This window comes from Giraffa tippelskirchi, chromosome 7, assembly GCF_054371585.1.
Source record: "Giraffa tippelskirchi isolate mGirTip1 chromosome 7, T2T-mGirTip1v1.2.pri, whole genome shotgun sequence".
Lineage (NCBI taxonomy): Eukaryota > Metazoa > Chordata > Mammalia > Artiodactyla > Giraffidae > Giraffa > Giraffa tippelskirchi.
Genome location: NC_137281.1, coordinates 36,992,533 through 37,014,998, shown reverse-complemented (window position 1 = coordinate 37,014,998; position 22,466 = coordinate 36,992,533). Strand labels below are relative to the sequence as shown.

At 41.9% G+C, this 22,466-nt stretch overlaps 2 protein-coding genes across 21 annotated transcripts in view; one reads left to right on the top strand and one right to left on the bottom strand.

Annotated features, from left to right (window-relative positions):
• The window catches only part of BBS2 (Bardet-Biedl syndrome 2), a 99,498-nt gene extending 91,316 nt beyond the window's left edge, over window positions 1-8,182 (top strand). For 12 of the 17 annotated variants that reach the window (XM_081510675.1, XM_081510677.1, XM_081510676.1 and 9 more), the window contains 8 exons: window positions 566-710; window positions 802-973; window positions 1,642-1,771; window positions 3,083-3,214; window positions 3,692-3,829; window positions 4,668-4,780; window positions 6,157-6,305; window positions 7,568-8,182. In XM_081510675.1, coding sequence (XP_081366801.1) covers window positions 566-710; window positions 802-973; window positions 1,642-1,771; window positions 3,083-3,214; window positions 3,692-3,829; window positions 4,668-4,780; window positions 6,157-6,305; window positions 7,568-7,674 — 1,086 coding nt within the window. In that variant the 3' untranslated portion in view covers window positions 7,675-8,182. Of the gene's footprint in view, window positions 1-565; window positions 711-801; window positions 974-1,641; window positions 1,772-3,082; window positions 3,215-3,691; window positions 3,830-4,667; window positions 4,781-4,882; window positions 6,306-7,567 lie in introns of all 17 variants that reach the window. The other 5 variants (XR_014059699.1, XR_014059697.1, XR_014059701.1 and 2 more) reach the window with 1 other exon arrangement.
• A 5,942-nt stretch (window positions 8,183-14,124) lies between these two features.
• OGFOD1 (2-oxoglutarate and iron dependent oxygenase domain containing 1) overlaps window positions 14,125-22,466 on the bottom strand; it is a 29,515-nt gene continuing 21,173 nt past the window's right edge. For 3 of the 4 annotated variants that reach the window (XM_081510685.1, XM_081510682.1, XM_081510683.1), the window contains exons 5-13: window positions 21,064-21,180; window positions 20,170-20,261; window positions 19,836-19,964; window positions 19,470-19,583; window positions 17,985-18,064; window positions 17,060-17,373; window positions 15,834-15,956; window positions 15,340-15,398; window positions 14,125-14,852 (exon numbers count right to left, since the gene is read on the bottom strand). In XM_081510685.1, coding sequence (XP_081366811.1) covers window positions 14,691-14,852; window positions 15,340-15,398; window positions 15,834-15,956; window positions 17,060-17,373; window positions 17,985-18,064; window positions 19,470-19,583; window positions 19,836-19,964; window positions 20,170-20,261; window positions 21,064-21,180 — 1,190 coding nt within the window. In that variant the 3' untranslated portion in view covers window positions 14,125-14,690. The remainder of the gene's footprint in view (window positions 14,853-15,339; window positions 15,399-15,833; window positions 15,957-17,059; window positions 17,374-17,984; window positions 18,065-19,469; window positions 19,584-19,835; window positions 19,965-20,169; window positions 20,262-21,063; window positions 21,181-22,466) is intronic. The other variant, XM_081510684.1, reaches the window with a different exon arrangement.

The following is a 22,466-nucleotide window of genomic DNA, read 5'->3' as shown; positions in this document are numbered from 1 at the left end:
CTGGTGGCTCGGTGGTAGAGATTCCGCCTGCCTATGCAGGAGACATGGGTTTGATCCCTCGTCCGGGAAGATCCTAGTGCCTTGGGGCACTTAAGCCCATGCACCACAACTATGGAGCATGTGCTCTAGAGCCCAGGAGTTGCAGCCACTGAACCCGAGCACCCTAGAGCCTGTGCTCTGCAACAAGAGGAGCCACTGCAATGAGAAACCTGCGCACCGCAACTGGAGAGTAGCGCCCTCTCACCGCAACTAGAGAAAAAAGCCCACACAGCAACAAAGACCCAGCATAGCCAATAAATAATTTTTTTAGAATGTAAAAGGCATGCTGGGGGACAGTGGTCCCTAACCACAGGAAGGGATGAGGGTATTTTCCTTTGGGAAAAGGCCAGGTTAGAGTGACGGCACTAATGAGGTGAGTTCTCTGATGTTTAAAGACTCAGATGAATATAAGATGACGGGGGATCTGTCTTCTGAAGCTGAATAGCTGTATTATTTAAAATGGACGTGAGTTCACTGTTCTGGGGACTGAGTTGGAAGTGGGGGGGGGTGGGTGCGTGTTTTGCAGGCGGAGCTGAGCGGTCCTCTGATTGAGGCTGATGGGCATCGGGGCGTGATCCCGGCCAACACCAAGCTCCACACCGCCCTCTCCGTCAACCTGGGGAGCGAGGCGCAGGCCGCCCATGCCGAGTTGTGCATTGCCACCTCTAATGGTAAGGCGCTACTGACACACGGCTGGTGGTCGTTGGCACCTGTGTCGTCTGGGGGCGGCTCTTGGACTGCTGTCTTCTCTCTTCCCCGCAGACACCATCGTCCGAGCAGTGCTGATTTTTGCGGAGGGCATTTTTGCAGGTGAAAGCCACGTGGTGCACCCCAGTGTTCACCACCTTTCCAGCTCCGTCCGCATCCCCATCACACCTCCCAAAGACGTCCCCGTGGACCTGCACTTGAAAACCTTCGTGGGTTACAGGAGCAGGTGACCCTTTGCACGTCGCGGTTCATGTCCAGGCAGCACTGAGAGGAGAGTAGAATGTGCAGATTTCCCCTTTTGCCATGGATTCTCCGGGGCCAGAAAAGCCACTTAATGGCTCTTTCCACCCAGGCAAAGTTTTCTCATGACCTCTTATTTCTCTAATTTGAAATCTTTCCAAAAAATAAAAAGTATGTAATTTTGAAATGATTATTTCTGGCTTTAGTCAGATGATCTCATATTCACAGCAATTCCAAAAGTACAGTTAATGGATAATTTAGTTTTGGCCACCAAGACTACAGGGGTTTAGGTTCCATTACATGGCAGTCATATGTAACCTCAGCCAGTGAAGAAAAGCACTAGATTTGTGGAAGCTAGAAACCTTTTCACATTCCTTTTTGGGTGTTGTAAACCCTGGGTGCATGCATGTATATACACAGACTCACATTGTCTCTAAATCCCAAGCCCCATTACTGTGGGACTTGAACCCTCAATTTTTTTTTTTTTTTTTGAGGCGGGGGTTGGGGGAGGAGAGTAGACAGAGTTTCTTTAGTGAAACCCTTAAGTAACAGCTTGATGACCCAGTAGTGACTTTATGTTTATCTGGGGGGCCTTTCCCTTTGAAATAACATTCAACACAAACAGTTCTCTTCTATCCTGTTGGTTGGCCACAGCACCCAGTTTCACGTGTTTGAGCTGACAAGACAGCTACCCCGATTCTCCATGTACGTGCTCACCAGCCCGGACCCTGCCCGTGAGCCCCTCAGTTACGTCAATTTTATCGTTGCAGAACGGGCCCAGAGGGTGAGTGTCTGGCTTTTCTCTTTGCAACCCTTTTGCCCTTTAGAATCTTTGACATTATTTCATAGAAAAGGGGAAATTACATGAGTGTGTTATTTGGTAGCAGTAAATATGACATGAAGGAGTTAGTTTGGAGTTGGATAGTTTACAACAAGTACCAAAAATGTTGCTAAAATAACTTCTCCCATTTTGAAAAAATTATTCAAAAATATTTATCTTGGCTAATCAATTCAGAAATATTTGTTTTGAATCATTAATTCAAAGTTACTTACCTAAGCAATCCTTAGTCACAGGTGAATTCCTCTTCAGTTTCTAACTCCTCTTTTTCCTTGTTAGTCTTAGTGGGACTGTCCAGATCTAATGTTTCGAGAGGAGCCTGCATCAGAATGGAAAGAGAGTGGCCCTTGGAAATGAGAATATTGTGGGGGTTCAAGTGCTACCTTAACTAAGTAAATTCTTAGGGGTCTTGTGGAATTCCCCTCATTGAGGATAGTATTACCTCATGCGGGCCCCTGAGGATTACATAATTGGTATAATAGCACTTTGTAAAGTTTAAAGGACTAGTAATACCTGTGGATTTAAACCTTGATTGGAGTTTGGAATTCTCAGTGAGGCTTTTTAATCATGGAAATTCTCAGGCCCCTTTCTGGCCTGTGAAACTTGAAACTCTATAGGTGGCCCCTTCCAAAATGTCTCACAAGTGTATCTTATGTGGAACCTGTGTTATAAACCACTGTAAAGTATTACTATTATTTATATTAAGATTTATTCTTTACTTATAGTGTGGATGTTATCTCTGTGTGTGCAAACTTCATTTAAATGTTTTAAAGGATGGAGTGGAATGATTTTAAGCAGGCTAGAGCCACAGAAGAGCTATCATGTAAACAGAATTAGCATCATACTTGAATCGTGTCTACACTGCATATAAGGTTATGTCTAAGTAGGGGACTTCCCTGGTGATCTAGTGGTTAAGACTCTATGCTTCACTACGGGGGCTCGGGTTCAATCCATGATTGAGGAACTAAGATCTCGAATGCTACACAGTACAGCCAAAAAGTAAAAGTAAATAAATAAATAAAAATTTTAAAAAATCTATATCTGAGTAGAAAATGCATGCTATGGGACCAGATATAATTGTGCATGTTACTTAGAACATGTATCAGGTGGGAAAAAGTGTGAATAGTGTTTTCTTGGTGGGTGAAGAGTTGTGATTATTGTTTTTTTTTTTAACCAAGTAGTAAAACTAGAAAGAAGGGTAGCTCTTAATGACTGTACTTTAAAAATGGAAATTCATTTCACACTCTTCACTTCAAGGTTGTTATGTGGCTCAACCAGAACTTTCTGTTACCAGAGGACACTAACATTCAGAACGCTCCGTTTCAAGTGTGTTTCACATCCCTACGGAATGGTGGCCAGCTGTATATAAAGATAAAACTTAGTGGAGAGGTAATTTTTACGGTCAGGGACACAGATTTCGCACATAAATGTTTAACACTCAGTGTAAAGTGAGGCGGGTGACACCAATCTCAAGGTCGTAAAACCATGTCTCAACCTCGACTGTCAGTGTTACCACCTCGGACGCGGGCGTATAATGTAGATCAGCCGTTTTCTACCTCTCTCCCCCACTTCCCTCCACCTGTTTGTCACCTAGTTTTGGGACGGTTTAGGAAAACAGAGAAGAACAAAAGGTTTTCACTGTTTGAATGATTTTGTTGTTCCATTTATAAGGCAAAAGGATTTATTCTTTTTGTTGTTGTTCTGTTGCTAGAAATAATGTGGTTTGTTATTTCCTTGAGGGCTGGACCTTATTTTTGTTTATCACCGCATATAAATTTATGTTCAATAAATGTGTTGAATTTGGGGAAGTTCAGGTACTGTTCCAGCTATCTGAGGATGCTAACTTGTCTTTTTTCCTATGGATAGATCACTATAAATACTGATGATATTGATTTGGCTGGTGATATCATCCAGTCGATGGCATCGTTTTTTGCTATTGAAGACCTTCAGGTCGAAGCCGATTTCCCTGTCTACTTTGAAGAATTACGAAAGGTGCTAGTTAAGGTGAGGGCACCTGGTGGATGCATTTGTGAGAACACGGTGTTCTAATAATGTTTGCAATATTTCTGTTAAATTAATGAAACTACAAATATACATATATTGCATGATAGTCATATCTTAACTTTGGAAAATTCTTAAACTAAAAATTGAGATAGTATTAGAGAACTCATGAGTTAAAGGATTTCTTTTATAAAAGTGAGTGGTTAGCTTGAGCACCTGCCTTCTGTGCTTGGTTTGGAAGGATACTTGAAAAATATATTTATTAACATTTTCCTTTGCTAGCCTTTCATCTTATCTGTTGTATCTACTTTGCATTCTGCTTAGTGCTTTCCCAGGTGGCTCAGTGGTAAAGAATCTGCCTGTCAATACAGGAGACACGAATTTGATCCCTGGGTCAGGGAGATCCCGTGGAGAAGGAAATGGCAACCCACTCTAGTATTCTTGCCTGAAAAACCTCATGGACAGAAGAGCCTGGCGGGCTAGAGTCCATGGGGTTCAAAGAGGCAGATATGACTTACCGACTAAACAACAACAAAGAACCCAAAATCAAAAGTAAGGCTTGTGATGGGCCCCACTTATAATATCCCCACCTCAAACCTCTAAAATATTAGTATTTGTGTCGCTTGGGCTCACAATGCTAAGATATGAAAGAGCTTGATACAGAATGTCATTTTGAGTATTTCACTGAAGAGATGAAACAACAGAGGATAGTTAAGATAGAACTAAGTGAACGGCAGAAAAAACAGGGCCTCGGTATAGAGAAGATAGTTCCTTCTCAATGTATATAGTTTTCCAGAAGTTGGTGAGGCCTTTTTAATTCCTGGGTATACATGGTTTCCAGGTGGATGAATACCACTCAGTGCATCAGAAGCTCAGTGCTGACATGGCTGATAACTCTAATCTGATCCGCAGTTTGCTGGTCCGAGCTGAAGATGCCCGTCTGATGAGGGACATGTGAGTATGTACCATGGCTAGGACAGGTGCTTTTTCTTGCCAGCTTTATCTCTAGGGCTCCCCATTTTTTTCTCTCCTTTTTTTTTTTTTTTTTTTATAAAGGCAAAGAGATGTTGCTGGCTTTAGGCATTTGACTGTGCTGCCCTGGTGGCAGTTAGGCTTCCCTGGTGGCTCAGACGGTAAAGAAGCTGCCTGCAAGGCGGGAGACCCAGATTCAATTCCTGGGTCAGGAAGATCCCCTGGAGAAGGGAATGGCTACCCCCTCCAACATCCTTGCCTGGATAATTCCTGGATATCTTCCTGCCAGAGGAACCTGGCAGGCTGCAGTTCATGGGGTCCCAAAGAGTTGGACACGACTGAGCGACAAAAAAAAAAAACCGGAGGGAAGTGACCAACAACCTCTAAAATTCCTTTTTTCTTGATTTATATTTCATTTAGAAACTGTCAGATGTACGTGGTTTTTATTTTTTAAAGCCAAGTTAGTTGATATGTAATTTATAATATACATGTAGAAAATTTACCCTTTTAGGTTTACATGTCAATAAATTTGGGGAAATTTATACAATTGTGTTGCTACTACCGCAATCAAGTACTTCTCCTAACCTCTAGTCCATGGCAGCCAATGATCGAGTTTCTCTTCCTATAGTTTTATCTTTCCCAAACTGTCACATAAATGGAATCAGACAATATAAATGGAATCCATATAAGTGGAATCAACCTTTTGAGTCTTCTGGCTTATGGCTTCTTTCAGGTACCATAATGCCGTTGAGATTCATTCATGTTGTAAGTTACCAGTAGTTCATTCCATTTTATTGCTGAATATTCTATTGTATTGATATCCAAACTTGGTCAATATCCCACCGATTAATTGAGATTTGGGTTGTTTCCAGACTTTGGTGATTGAGAATAAAGCCGCTATAAATATTTGCATACAGGTTTTTTGCAGACATGTTTCCACTCTTTTGGGTGAAATGTGTCATAATGTGACTGCTGGGTTGTACAGTAAGTGTACATTTAGCTTGATAAGAAACTGTCAGTATTAGTCTGAAGCTTGGAATATAGCCTGTCACCTTGCTTACTTTTCCCCACCCCTTATATCATGGGCACAATAATTCTTGGTTCCTAAATTCAAACAAACCATGGATTAATAACCAAGGAAGGCCACTTGTCTTCCATTTATTTGGAAGAAACAGAATAGTTCATAGAATATTCTCAGTGTTTTCAAAGCAGACTAGCAGTTACCCTGTTTTAATGACAGTACAGCTAAAAATCTGATTTGATCCTGTATTAAATGTGTCTAAGAAGTTTGCAAGTCTTTTCATTTAAGCCTGCCATACTGAGGTCCAGTGATGTTAACCTTCTATTGATGTACACAGGAAAACAATGAAGAATCGCTATATGGAACTCTATGACCTTAATAAAGACTTGCTCAATGGATATAAAATTCGCTGTAACAATCACACAGAACTGTTGGGAAGCCTCAAAGCGGTAAATCAAGCCATTCAACGAGCAGGTCGTCTGCGTGGTAAGTCTCTTTTTGTAGCACTGCATTTCGTCTTTAATTTTGGGGAGAGAACCGTTACAGATGGTGGTAGCTTCAAGAATTCCTGTCAGGACTTGTATCTATAAAGATACCTTTCACATTCAAGTTGGTACTATTCACTTGAGTTTAGCCAGCCTACTGTTTGGCTTTAGTTAGTCTGCCAACCTCAGATGGGAAAAACTTTCAGTTCCTTTTTTTTTTAAAGATTTGTTTATTTTTGGCTATATAGGGTCTTCGTTGTTGTGTTTGGGGCTTCTTCAGTTGTGGGTAGCAGGAACCAGCACTGGTCCTAGGTGCACGGACTTCAGTAGTTGCAGCTCACGGGCTCTAGAGCACAGGCTCAGTAGTCATGCACGGGCTTAGCTGTCCCAAGGCATGTGGGATCTTCCCGAACTTGCTGCATCCTCTAAAGAAGAACTGAGTGACATATTCCCAAGAGGAAAGCCTTAAATACTCCTATTGGAATCTGCTGTTTTGGGTCAGTGCTTTGACCTCCTTTTAGAAATAATCTTTGCTAAGTGGATATAAGCTTTGATCCTTTTCTGTAAAACTGACTCTTAAGTTTCTAGGTGTAAAATGGTCTCTAAGCTTGGTTTGTGATTAAAGTTCCTCATGAGAATATCTTTTTCAGGGAATGGTAAGAGAAGATTTCACTTTCACTTTTCACTTTCATGCACTGGAGAAGGAAATGGCAACCCACTCCAGTATTCTTGCCTGGAGAATCCCGAGGACGGCGGAGCCTTGTGGGCTGCCGTCTGTGGGGTCACACACGACTGAAGCGACTTAGTAGCAGCAGTAGCAGCAGCAAGATAAGATAAATTTGTACTATCTAGGACTTCCCTGGTGATCCAGTGGTTGAGCATCCGCCTGCTGGTGTGGGGTACATGGGTTCCATCCCTGGTCAGGGAAGATTCCACAGGCCATGGAACAACTAAGCCGGTACACCGCCAACTACTGAGCCCTAGAGCCTGTGCTCTGCAGCAGCAGAAGCCACTGCACTGCATGCACTGCAACTGGAGAGCAGCCCCTCTCCTTGCAACTGGAAAAGCCAGAGTGCAACAACAAAGACCCAGTGTAGCCAAAAATAAACAATAAACAATGTTTTTTAAAAAATTGAAAAATTTGTATTATCTCTAACTCTTCTCTACCCTAGTTTTATGTTGTTTTTAAAGATGGCTTCTGATTTATAATTTCGCTTTAATCCTCTTTTGGCTCATGTGGATATGATGTTTCTTCTCTGACAGTTGGAAAACCAAAGAACCAGGTGATCACTGCTTGTCGGGACGCGATTCGAAGCAACAACATCAACATGCTGTTCCGAATCATGCGGATGGGGACAGCTTCTTCATAGGAGGGGAGAGACAGGGAACCAGGTTCCTAGAAAAGGTTTCCTTAAACTTCGAGGCTGATTTGCTTTGGATAACATCCTGGTGAACCCAGGGTGCTGAGAGCAAAAACAACCTTCGTGAGTTTTATCAGTGAAAAGACAAAGCATTGCACCTTAGAAGCGTATTCACTTTCTATTTTTTTAAAATCAGTTGTACTGTTGCTGAGTAATACTGGTTTGTATGGAGGGAAATGAACCCTTTTGAAACATTAGGGCTTCAAAGTCCAGTTTTTCTGTATGTATGTAAAGTCAGTGTAAAGATACATCTTTTCTTGAAATTGTCATTAAAAATTATTATCTACTTTTCCATTAAAATGTAAAGGTGTTGCACTTTGTGTTGACTGTAAAAATCAACACATCAGGACTGCATAAAACCATTTGTATTGGAGAAAAACAAAAATTGGATATTCATTTTGTGCACCTTTTTGTAAAACCTCCCATCAATTTATTGAATATATTTATTTTTCAATTATTTATTTGGCTGCATAGGTCTTAATTGTGGCACATGGGATCTTCGCTGTGGCACGTGGACTCTCTAGCTGTTGTGCCTGGGCTCAGGAGTTGTGGCGCACAGGCTTAGTTGCCTCATGGCAAGTGGGATCCTTAATCCCCCAAACAGGGATCAAACCCATGTCCCCTGAACTGGAAGGTGGATTCTTAGCCACTGGACCACTAAGGAAGTCCCAAATATGGATTTATTAAGAACTTATTTACAGTAGGAAAGTTGTAGATTTGGGTCCAAAGATGGATCAAATTCTCTGTATTAACAAAACAAAAAAGTTTGGAATTTTCAGAGCTGAATGTGGAGGAGTGAGTGAATTCTAAGGTAGTCACGGAGGTTTGGCTCAGAATTATCTATTCCAGTTTTCTTTGAGTATGACTTCCTTTTCTTGTGAAGAGCAGGAAGCTAAAACAGATTTCTCCAGTTCGTTTTCAGCTGATCGAGGTTTGATTCAGCTTCCGTTTCAGATGCAGTCACATGGCACTTGAAATTTGAACTGAGATAAATGGGATGCTGGGCTTGCATTTGACCAGTGTGGGTTACAGCAGAGGTTCGGTCTCAGGCTTGCCCAATAGATTCTGGATGGTAGAAGAGCTGGCATGATGTGGGCCTCTGAAGCTGGAGTGGCAGCTTCCTGGTTTTGCACGAGGTTTCTTGAATGGAGCACAGTTAAGCTGTTCAGAACCAGTACCAGTAGCTGATTTAGTGGCTCCGAGTTAGGCAGTCCTGTATTTATGTAGGTAATACAGGGTGCCTCCTGGTTTCACAAGCACCTACCTTCCTGATTTGGTAGGAGCAGCTCCTCTGGCAGCCTGGTTCTGCAGTATAGACTTGAGAAGATTCTGGAATTGCATCCTACAGTTTTTTGTTTAACCACCTTAGTAATTCTGTAAATCACTTGGCATGCTGTAATGCTTTTATTCAAACTGTCTAGCAAATTGTCTAACCTGTCCTCTGCATCAGAATATTGACCAATATGCAACCCCGTAAAGGGCATACAGAGGCCAGGCCTTTCCTCTGTGGTAAATTAACTTTACTAGTGTCCTCCATTTGGCCATGGAGGATTACCTCTTCCATTTCTGAAATTTGAGCTTTTAGAGTTCTAATTTTTATGAGACTAAGCCCCTATAACACCTTTTGTTTTGCATTTTGAAATCTGTAAGCTCAAAAGACATCCTTGTATACTGTATTATCTTCCATAATCTCCAAAGTAGTCAAGTATCTTATTTGCTTCGAAGATGAGACTGAAGTGCAGGGATTAAGTACTTACTAGAGTCACAGAGCTACTGGAAAAACTCAAGTCCCACTGTGGGGTCTTTTTCTGGTTAGCCATAGTCTGACTTACACCTTTTGAGATGATAATCGCTAGTTGGTGCTGGTTTTTCTAAAAGAATTTGCTTTTTATTTTTTAAAATTCTATTTATATATTTTGGCTGCGCTGGGTCCTTGTTGCTACACACAGGCTTTCTCTTGTTTCAGCAAGTGGGGACTTCTCTTGTTGTGGAGCCCAGACTCCAGGAGCACAGGCTTCAGTAGCTGTGGCACCTGGGCTTAGCGGAATGTGAAATCTTCCCAGACCAGGGATTGAACCCATGTCCTCTGCCCTGGCAGCCATATTCTTTTCCACTGGACCACCAGGGAAGCCTGGTGCTGGTTTTAAATTGTATGGCATTGTTTATTTTTAGGGACCCTTTATGGAATCATCTCATTAAAGGTCATTCTGTTGTTCTTCAGCCCCCAAATTCCTTACAACCTAAAACTATTCACGGACAAGGCTTGAAGGAGTCAGTCTACAGCAGGATATCTTTCATAGTCCTGATCTATAGATTATAAATAGGTTATTTTCACATTAATCTGATCCTCTTGTTATTGTCTCTGAGCTCAGAGAGGCAGAATGTTTTCCACAGGGTCCCAGTGCTTGGTAAGTTGTGGTGTGGAGTCTGAAACCAAGTAGTCATGGCCCTTTCTGCTATTTCAAACTGTTCCCCAGTGAGTAAACGCTAGACGAGATGAAAATTGTTCATAAAACATTAATCCAGGATAATGATAAAAAGGATAAAACTTTTTATCCTCTTAGATGTCATTCATGTTCAGCATAGGGAAAAGAAACGTGTTTGGTTATCAGCTAGTTCTCTATTTTGTTGCTGTATTTTTTCTGTGGTGGGAGGATCTGAGTGCCTTCTAGAAGCCACAGCTTAAGTTCTATTTCGTTGCTGAGTTTTGTTGTAGCTTTAAGTGAACGCTCTGCTTTCATTTAGAAGCTTGAGGATTCTGGTATCTGGGAGGATGCTTCTTGCTGTGTCCTTCTCCAGGGGATCTTCCCGACCCAGGGAGCAAACCTGGGTCTCCTGCATTGCAGGCAGATTCTTTACTGTCTGAGCCACCAGAGAAGCCCTCTGGTACATCAAGGCTCAGTTCAAATGCTCTCTCAGGAGACCTTTCCTCTCCTATGTCTGTTCTTTAACTCTTATTATATTCTATTTATATAAATGTTAATCCTCTATTAAGTGCAACCTGGGGCTGCGTCTTAATCAGCTCTGTCCTCCTATGGTGCTGAGCCAATCCCCTGAGCAAAGAAAAGCATCTGCTATTCTCCGTGAAGTGTCTGTCCTCAGTAAGCCTGTCAGTAGCTCCAAAAGTGAAAGAACTAGGAACTCGACAACTACTATGCAAACCTAGAAGTACTGTACCAGAATGATTTTCAGCATTATTAACATTTCACATCTTATTATAATTAGCAGTTATAAATCTGCCAGTGCAGTCCTGTGATCACAAAACTAAGTCAACTCCAGTCTCACTTTGACACTAATGTACAGTAAGACACCATGGCAGCCTGGTGTTTTGCATTTTTGCCTCTTCCCCATCTGGCCCCTGCCCACACTATATGCTCTAGCTCATGAGCCACCTTTTCATCTGTGTGGTACAGAAATCTGCTATTCCTGAAATGAAGCCACATGGGCAAGTTCCAAGTAGTTTTCACAACTATTCTGTGTGGACTGATTTTATATCAAAGAAAGAATCATCTGTTTTTGTAGGAATGTCCAGTTCACACAGGCTGAAGGGCCTGCCTCTGGTATCACTCACTCTACCAAGAACCCTTTTGACAGGGTTTGTATTTTCTCATTCAGTTGTAATAGTGCTAAGTATATAATGACAGTGAAGAGATATTGCAGCCAAAACTTATTTGTTGAGGAAATGCTGGTATGGCAGAGGCAGCCCAAGCATTGTTATTTTTCAGTACTCTTTGGGAAAGAAATACCACATTCAGAGAGTTTGGGAGGCAAGCTATAAGCTGTAGAAAAGCCAAGTTCAAAATGTTAACAGCCTCTTTCTTGTCTGTGTTGCATTTTTCTACATCTTTAAATGAGGGAATGAAATTAGATTATTTATAGGGTTCTTCCTTAAATACTTAATTTTCCTTCTCAACAGAAATACTAATATACTCTCAAAATAACTTTATGAAAACGTTCTTAATTTACATAATGGTTGACATGATAAAGGAAATCTGTCAAGGGGACTTGACCTTACACAGCTGTAGGGAGTGGCAAAGTTATCTAAGTTTTCTAGTCTGATGCTGGAAATTGAAGTGCACAGGACAGGCAGTCGCAAAGGATGTAGAGTTGGGAAGAACAAGTTGGAGCCCACCAGGACACATTAAAATCTGTCAGTTCTTGCCTGACCTCGATGGTATAGGGAGACCTGCATCAGAGAAGTTGAAAGAAGAGCCAATGGAAGGTGGAGCAGTTGCAGGCACAGACGCGGATTCACACTGAGAAGGTGAGCCATCAGGAAAGTTACTCAGTACAATGTGTGTGAGGTACAGAAGGACTACTGCTTCATACTGGCCCTCCATATCTTGCATGAGAACTTGTGGCTCAGTCTAACTGGAAACCCACTCCAGTATTCTCATCTGGAAAATCCCATGGACAGAGGAGCCTGGTGGGCTACAGTCCACGGGATCGCAAAGGGTCAGACACGATTTGGTGACAGACTTTCTAACTGGAAAGAGGTTTTGGAATCCTGGGAAATGTAGTTCAGTCTAGCCAAATTGCTACACAGCACACAGTGGCTGTCACAGGCTGGTGGGATTCCAGGTGAGCTTTATGTTTTTATATGTTGTGTTCTTCACAATGAACATGTATTACAGAGATAATCTGATTTAAAAAAAGCTATTCTCTTTGGGGAAAAAAATATATTCCTTCATTAAAAGGAATTATAAGAATTAAGATGACATTTTTACAGGTGAACATCATAGCTTGTACCTGCAAGAAGTATAAAAACGATGCCCATACTGTAATTCCTCTCTTGCTGCTTAACAGTTGTCCACAGTGGCTCCAGGCCCTAAAAAAAACTAAGATGAAGAATGAAATACTAAGGAAAAACAACTTCATCACTGGGTACCTTCAGTGCAGAGAAGTGACTTGCAAGTTACACGATCCTTCGCAGGATCCTTCGCAGCCTAAGAGGTACCGTTGTAGATGATGTAACTGACAGCAACATCATACGCTGGCTCTCAGGGATTCCCTCCCCTTGGACACCAGGATACTGAAGTGTATGGAAAACGTGTTGATAGGCTATAAACACGCTGAGATTAAGGAGAATGGAATAAGCACATTTTAATGCTTGTGTAGGATGCTTAGACTCAGTGCTCCAGAGCTCTTAGATGTTACCAAGAACAATGAGTCTCAAACTGTTTTCCATACTTGGCACACACCTGCTCAGCCCTATTCCTGGGTTTATGCCACTGACAAACATACTTTTATGTTAACAAAAGTAATATGACAGGATGACCTTTAGTCTGTAGGAACTTAAAAGGCAAGCTTGGAAATTTAAACCAACAAAAACAAAGTAGTAGTTGTAATCCCACCTGAGTGTCACTGTGCTATGGTTAAAATATTGTGGTCCCCAAACCAGTATGCATGTAAAATGGTTCCCACCATGTCAGTGGGAAAGACAATACATAAGAACCAGTTCTAGGTATTATTTTAGTCCATCTTTTAAAAATTACTGTTTTATAACAACTAATACTGAATATTAGTATAGGAAGTGTGTAAAATTTATAAATACCCCATATAATAAGCATGCATGCTAAAACTATTTTTTTTTTACTGATTGGGGTGCAAGATTAAAATTTTGAAACCATCAGTCTAAAGAAAGTGAAACTATCTTCATTTAAATGCAAATTTTAGTACTCAAAGTTTTAGGAGATAAAAAGGACAAAGCCCAATGCTTTTCCTATTAATTTGTAAAATCCAAAATAAAAGCTACTGCAGTAGCTCATAATAAATGTAAAAAAGAGAAAGTTAACAAGGAGACAGCATTGGAATGGAATGAAAATAGCATCTTTCAACTAATGATACAGTGATACTGAGCACACACCCACGCATACAGGTGGCAGGTATCATACAATCCCTTTGAACAGTTCAGGGGAAAAAGAATATAACAAAATGGACAGCTGCTTGGCATTCTGATATGGCCTTTAACACCTGGTCTCTTAAAGAAAGACCAGTTTGACAGATGACCCTACAGTATTTGGGAAATGAAAGTCACATGAAATTAGAATCATTTGGTTACACTGGAGGCTTGACTCCAGCATGGAGCAGTCATGGGCACCTGGAAACCACTGCACAGGGCACAAGTAGTCATCCTTGTCACCGACCGGAAGTCTCTTGGAACCACGTGGTTTCAAACCAGGCTTTTTTCCAAGGGAATATACTACACATTGTCTAAGTCTATACAGTCCAGAGTCACAGTGGGAGGAAGCCAAAGGGGCCCAGAATCAAAGGGGTGTGAGGTTCTATAATCTAAACCAGTGAGATTGGGAAGGACAGAAACTAGTGATAAATTTATGACTATATATATAAACACACACACATACATACATTTTAAAAATCAACCACTGGAAACAAGGATGAAGCTTGAAGATTTTACACTAAGTGAAATTAAGTCATCCACAAAAAGACAAATATTATTTGTCTTACGAGGAACATGAGTTAGTACATACCTAGAGGCAAAGTAGAATGGTGGCTTCCAGAGGCTGGGGGAGGGGAAAGCAGGGAGTTACTATTTAATGGGGACAGAGGTGCAGCTGGGGAAGATGGAGGATGGTAAAGGCTGCATGACCATGTGAATGTACTTAATGCCACTGAACTGTACACTTCAAAATGGTTAAAATGGTACATTTTATGTCGTATATTTTACCACACACATTTTTTAATCATTGAAGAAGCCAATATGGAAAAGGAAGAACTGAATATTAAAGACAAAGCCCTTTAAAAAAAAAAAAGTAAGTACCTAGCGCCAAGCTCAAGGTCTAAACTGACGACAATCATTATGAGCCCTACTAAAGGACAGCCACACACAGCTTTTAAGACAGCTGTCACACAGGTCACCTTGTGGCTCTCCTTCATGCGATGTCTAACTCTTCCAGATGTGCCAGTACTCAGGAAAGGTCTTTTTCCAGCTTTGCCCCACTTTGTCATTCGTAATAGACAAATGAAAAGTCCCAGAAACCTGTTCTGTTTGGGAAACTTTTCTTTTGTTCTAGGCTTCGGTGGTTAATGTGCTTGACAAATTTCAGAGTTTCTCTATCTCTGTAGACCAGTGCCAAAGAGTTGTTTTCTGGATTCACTGTTAGCAGCTGAAACAGGTAAATACAATGATACATCAGAACACAGATGATTCTCACCTCTTTTCTTAAACAGATGTTTCCATACCAAATACTCAAACTCTCGCGATAGGGATCTTTTAAAAGATCCTTTATTAGGAAGAGCTATTGCTCTGTCAAGACATATTCTAGCAAGCCCCATTCCAGTACATACCCAGAAAGGTTTTACCTAATGCATCTAGGTTTTCCTACCTTGAAAGATTCATGAAAATGTACCACCTGACTCTTCATTTATTTGGAATTGCTGGGTAGAATGCTGGGTAGAATGCCTAGGGATTATCCTTTAGCATCTTTACTGCATGCTGAGTACTTTCTACTAGAAATTAGAACCACTGCCAGACAGACCAACATGGACTTATCAGCTAAAGACACTGGCAGAAAGTCATAAAAGTTGGGTCTCTGAAGAATGAAAACATTTTTAAGAACTACAAAGGATGGTTTGCTATCAGAAGCAACTTACCTCTTCGTCTTCTCCTTTGGCAATGTAGGAGGTGAAGCCACCATACTCTGGCTCCCAGCCTTACAAAGGGCAAACAAACAGCATTCAGAGAGCTCTCACCGCAAGAGTTACATCATCTGTTTGAATCACTGATTCTATGCTGCTTAACACTGGGGGATCTGGGAGTTGAGTCATACCCAACTCTGACTTAGGAGCCTGAACTTAGCATTCAACCAACACTGAGTAAGAACCAAAAACTAAAATATAAAAATATACCTGGAAGGACACTTATGTAAAAGCTCTGGGGAGTTCCTTAGAGAGGAATTATTATTTTGTCCATCTCCTATACCTTGGTCACAGGTACAAATAGTACTCTGAGCTGGAAGACTGAAATTCATGACCTCTAAGACCCTTCCAACATAGAGCTCCTGTGATCTGAGATCACAGCCAAGGCAGATTAACTTCTGAATTGGTTCAGTTACAGAGGGTCTCTCAGGAGTGACTATACCTCTTACCTTCACAGCCACAGTAGAGCAGTAAGTCCAGGGCAAATTCAGTCTTGCTGTTGTCATGGATTAAAGTGTAGTGACCAGTCTTCCAATGCCTCAGTTCCCCCTGGCAAGTGGGAACACTCGATTCTAAGAAAAACATAACAGAAGGTCAGAAGAAAATTACCTTGATACCACTGCTAGATTGCATAAGAATGATAATTAGGAGTAGTACAGCACTAACGAGAATCCATAAACCTTAAGCTGACCTGTGGCTCTATTATAATACTATATATAAGCCTTATAATGAAAAAAAGTTGACTTTCTCTTTACCATGAATTTCAGATGGAGTATATACTCTAGCTGCCCACACCCCCATTTTAAAAAATAACGTAATTATTTTTTACGTAAGATTTTTTTAGAGCAGCTTACAGAAAACTTAAGATTTCCCAGGAAGTACAGTTCCCCTACCCCTGTCACACACACCCTCTGCCCCTCCCTATCAGTTTCCTCTATTGTTAACATTCTGTCTTAGTGGGGTGGTTACAACTGACCAGTATCAAGAGACTAGTATTAACTCATGTCCACAGTTTACATTAGGGTTCACTCTTGGTGTTGTACATTTTACTTGTTTAAAAGTCACGTGTCCATTCATCTGTTTGCAGATGAATAAACTTCCTCTACTTTTAATAATTTCCTTCTACCTATTTGTCCAAGTTCAAGCGAGTTTTTCTTAGGGTGATACTGGTTCTTGGCAGAAAGAAACCACTCCCCCTCCTCTCCCTTATGTTCTTGTGTTTTAGAATAAGTTTAGGCGAAGCCAGTGGTATTTCTCTCCACTGTTCGTACTACTGTTCGCCTAATAAAACATGCTGGCTGTTCTTCCTACCCGGAATGCTCTTTCTACAGATACGCCTTGTCATTCAGACCTGAGTTTGGATGACAGCTCATCCAGACTGCCCCTGCATCCCAGAGGCCACCCTGGTCATTCCTCTGCACGTAACCCTACTCAGATTTCCTGCACCACAACTATCCTTATTTGACGTCTTGTTGTTTGTGTATCATTTAATCTCTGGCCTCTCCTACTAGAATAAACGGGCTCAGGGAGAGCTGAGACTGTGTCTGTCTCCAGCTCCAGAAGCAGGGCCTAGCACATAGTACGTGCTTAAGAAATACCTGTTAAATGAATAAACCACTTAATTGTGAATACCTAACGGTCGGTAAAATAGGGACAGAACATAGCAGCAGCTCACCTTTCTTTGCTTCGTCTTCCTCTGGCCCTGGGTCTGTCAGTCCAGCGCTCTGCTGACTGCCGTCGCTGGTGGCCGCCCGACTGTTCTCTGGCTCAGAAGAGCTGTGGCTAGTCCCTTCTTCAGTGTTCTCAGCAGCAGAGGCTACGTCTCGCTCTTTGTCGTCCTCAGGCTCATCTTCTTCTGAAGGCGCCAGGAAATGAAGCTTCAGGCCTGTGAAGTTGGAGAGCAGCAGGAACATTGCCTCGGAGCGGAACAGCGCCATGCAGTCCCTCAGGATGCCAGGAAGCTGGCTCTCCTCAGCCTTCTCGTAAAACCTGTAAGGCAGCAACACAAGGTGCTCGTCAAGGTGTTCATCACATTACACCGATGGAACATCACTCACGGGATGAGAGCTGATCATTAGCTTGGTACCTCTCTCCCTGAACCTTGGCATAGCTTGCAGAATCCTAATTTGTTACATAATGAGATTCTAGACTTCCCTGGAGGTCCACTGTCTAAGGATCCACCTTGCAGTGCAGGGGACACTGGTTCGATCCCTGGTCTGGGAAGACCCCACATGCTGTGGAGCAACTACTGAAGCCTGTGTGCTCTAGAGCGCGTGCTCCAGAGCGCGTGCTCCGCAACAAGAGACACCACCGCAATGAGAAACCATTGTGCCACAGCTAGAAAGTAGCCCCCACTCGCCACCACTAGAGAAAACCTGAGTGCAGCAACAAAGACCCAGCAAAGCCAACAAATAAATGTTTAAAAATCTGAGGTATAAATGACGTATAACATTTTAAAAAAACAAATTGTTAGGGTCTCCTACTGGATGTGCCTGAGAATAAAACATTAGGGCAAATGTCCTATAATTGGAGGTTAGCCTCACAGACAGACCAGGTAGATGCTAAATGTAGAAGCCAATGTCCTAAACGATGAGTTCTACCTTTTGTTAGGGGGACCTCGGCTGCTCCATTCCACACCTCCTCTCTCCAAAGCCTCACACACCTCTGCAAATTTCTCAGGCTGGAAAATGAGAAAATGAAGCAGCATTTAGCAGAACTTTCTACATCCCACACTGGTTGCTGCAGCTACAACAGCTCTGCAGAATCATTCTGGCCTATTCCCAACAGGGCCAGGTGACCTTCTTCACCCCTTTCACACCAGACCCCCCAGTCCTGATAGAGTGAAGCCAGGGCAAAGGCTGGATAAATTGTCAGCATGCTTTAGCCAAGAGACCCGAGTGTCAGTTTGGGCCATTACCTTATGTACCTGTATGTCTTATGTCAAACTGCTAGACCTCTAGGATTCCTGCATTTATAACACAAAGATCCTAATGCAGATTCTTTAATTCATGGGATGAGAAAAACTGCATTAATATAGTTATAACTAATTAATACACTATACATTATAATTGATACACTGTTACAATGAAAATGTCTGTGTAATAATACAGATTCTTTAGGCCTCTGCTTATTCCCTTCATTTAATCAGCATTCTAAATTTAAAAAGTCCAGTATAGTACAAGAAACTAATTAATCTAAATATTCTCCACAAGAGGCTTTCATAAGTACTTGTTTAAATGCAGTTTCCCAAGGAGTGCTCTACAAACAGTAATCCTATCAGTTGTGAAACAGGCAAGGATCCCAAAGCATGGTTTAGGTAAGTTGAATTAAATAGGATTAAAAAAGTTCATTTACTATAATACTTCTCAAATTCCTTATATGCTATTATCTGCTATATAATTCCAAAAGGCAGGATGTACTGTGTCTCAACCTTTTTTTTTTAATGGAGGGACAACTCTTGGGACTGTGATTCCATGGGACCCAGGGTCACCTGGGAAGCACCACACCTGTCTATGTGATCTCATTCAGCCCTCATGACAACTCTTCAGGATAGGCAAGGCAGGTATTATCCCAGTTTAACTGATGATGAAATAAAAGCTGAGACCTTTAGCAGTTTGCTGAGGTCAGTAAAACCAGAGCCAAGACGTGAATATAGTCTTCTGACTTCTAACCTAGTTCTCTTTCCACTGTAAGGTGCCACCTCGTCATTCTCAAACATGTGTTACTAATTTGTTAATTAGTGATCTTTCTATTATTTAAAAGTAATAGCACCAGTCATCAAAATGGATAGGGTGGGAACTACATACTACTCCCCCACAGTATACAAGTGTGTGAGTGAGACAGAGAGTGTGTGTGTGTGTGTGATTAAGAGTGTAGAGACTGGGGAATAAACACCCAAGAGATTCAGCCCACTAACTTGTAACTGATACCAATGTTAGCTAGTATCACTTCATCATTTGAAGAGGATGATATAAAATTCTAACCAGGAACAAAACAAAAACTAAAAGCTCTCTAAGGGATGCCTGTTCACCCACCCAAGAAGCAAGGCCAAACATGGTATTATCAGACAGGATTTGCTGGCCTACCTGAAGGAATTCTTTTAGGAGAATTTCAGAGCTTTCCTCAAATTCTTCTTGAATTTGAGCTTGGTATTCCATGTCAAGATAAGTAGGGTTGATCCAATCATACAAAATTTCATGCTGGAAAGGAGCAGCAGATGTGAAGGGTGAGTTAATAATTCCCTCTGCTTTTGTTCTGCCATCATGTCATACCAGTAAAATAAGACTTCATAGTCCCAATTCAGGGGGCCTGGGTTCAATTCCCGGTCAGGGAACTAGATCCCACGTGCTGCAATGAAGACCCAGTGCAGCCAAATAAATAAAAAAGAGAAAAGCAAATGATATGCCACAGCTTTTAAGATGAGAATCCCAGCAACAAGAATTTATCCTTACATCTTGTGGGATGTGAGGGCTCCGAGTTATGAGAGGTTCAAAGTAGGTGGGAGGCCTGGTCAGTGAAGGACCATGAAACCAGCCGCTGATGGACAAACGTGACTTTTCTTCGGACAAGACCTCGGACACCTGAGAGGACAAGACCAGCAGCACATCAACATAAAGATGAGGGGGGAAGATTACTAGCCACGGCTCACTAATTTCAGGACCCTTCACACTAGGTGTGAAAACCACCTGGCCGGGTAGTCCAACCGGAAGCTGCCACATTTAGAAAGTGGGAGACTGAAAAGCATGCTCTTTGGCACTCTATGTATTTGTGGCTCACAGTCTTTACCTGGTGAAAGGATACTGGAGACACTTCAAAGAAAACCAGTGTGTTCCACGAAGGGATAAGGGACTTGACAATCTGCTTCGGCTGAAAGTGTTCTGCACCGGGAGAGAACACATCCATAAACGAGCTTCATCATCATTAACCACTTCCAGGCTGCCTTGTTTCCATCTTGACAATTTGCAAATTTCTAAGGGTAGCTAGATGTCCCCTTCAGATCCCCAAATGCCACCCCCTTCCATCTGTTTCTCTTAACACAGTTCTGCTAGGCGACATCTGTTCTTACTCCACCATGCATTACTGATGAAAGCTGGAAAAAGTTCTGAACGATTTCTGGAGTCAAGTTCTGGTATCAGTCATTAAAAACAAACAAAAAGGACCCTGAGCTCCTGGCAGATGGACTGGTCCTGGCAGATTCATAACCAAGGGTGGCTGTCCATGCGCTCTACACTCCCATGGCCAGCATTCAGAACCAGGGTCTAACTGTTGCTCATCTTTTTTTTTTTTTTTTTGTATTTTTTAATTTATTTATTTTAGTTGGGGGCTAATTACTTTACAATATTGTAGTAGTTTTTGCCATACATTGACATGAATCAGCCATGGGTTTACATGTGTTCCCCATCCTGAACCCCCCTCCCACCTCCCTCCCCATCCCATCCTTCTGGGTCATTCCATTGCCCCGGCCCTGAGCAGTTGTCTCATGCATCAAACTTAAATCAACTTCAGTTTATCTCTGGAGGAATGATTATTTCAAGCACAAGCCAGAGAGGTGGCTCTGTCAGGGCTGGCATTCAATCCCTCTGTGGTGGTCAGGGTAATGGATGGCTTCCATCTCCTCTGACACTGTGTGTAAGAACTCGGAAGTGTCTGCTGGTGTTGAAGTGTACGCCTCTGTCTTACCGTCAACGCTGAACAGGTCCAGGGTGCCCCCCAAGCTCGCATCCCAGGGAGGAACCAGGTAAAGAATGAAGGCAATCCGGCGCCCTTCCAGCTCGTCATCGTGACAGAGCAGGGCATCTGTAACAGATGAAGGCACACCATGATGTCCCCGCACGGGCAATGAACAGCTGGCTGATTCTGCGCTTGGTATCAGTCCATCTGCTAGTTCTCCGTAATGGCAGCGCCTCCAGCTTTACAACAACACTATTTCTCCTCTTTTATATGAAATAAAACTGTCAATGTAGAAAACTCTAAAAACACAGAAGAACACACAGACTCAGAGATGGTCACTTCCAGTATTTTTCCAACATATATGTATTTGCCTTTTAAAAATAGTATCCTACAGTGGTTCTTTTGTTGACTTTTTTTTTTAATTACACGGCAAATGTCTTTTCCATATCACTATAAACACTTGTCATCTCTTCCAAAGCAAACCATGAAACATCACATTAATCCAAGTCCACACCCCAACCACTAATGCTGAAGAAGCTGAACGATTCTACAAAGACCTACAAGACTTTCTAGAACACATACATACACACACAAAAGATGTCCTTTTTATCATAGGGGACTGGAATGCAAAAGTGGAAAGTAAAGAGATATCTGGAGCAACAGGAAAGTTTGGCCTGGAGTACAAAGTGAGGCAGGGCAAAAGCTAACAGTTTTGCCAAGAGAACACATGGTCATAGCAAAAACCCTCTTCCAACAACACAAGAGACAACTCTACACATGGACATCACCAGATGGTCAACACCGAAATCAGACTGATTATATTCTTTGCAGAGAAGATGGAGAAGTCCTATACAGTCAGCAAAAACAAGACCGAGAGCTGACTGTGGCTCAGACCATCAGCCCCTTACTGCAAAATTCAGGCTCATATTGAAGAAAGTAGGGAAAATCACTAGGCCATTCAGATATAACCAAAATCAAATCACTTATGATTATACAACTCTCACATCCATACATGACTATTGGAAAAACCATAGCCTTGACTAGACGGACTTTTGTTGGCAAAGTAATGTCTCTGCTTTTTAACATGCTGTCTAGGTTGGTCATAACTTTTCTTCCAAGGATTAAGCGTCTTTTTATTTCATGGCTGCAGTCACCATCTGCAGTGATTTTGGAGCCCCAAAAAATAAAGTCTGACACTGTTTGTCCATCTATTTGCCATGAAGTGATGGGACTGGATGCCATGATCTTAGTTTTCTGAATGTGGAGCTTTAAGCCAACTTTTTCACTCTCCTCTTTCACTTTCATCAAGAGGATCTGTAGTTCTTCTTCACTTTCTGCCATAAGGGTGGTGTCATCTGTATATCTGAGGTTATTGATATTTCAATAACCAGCAATCTTGATTCCAGCTTGTG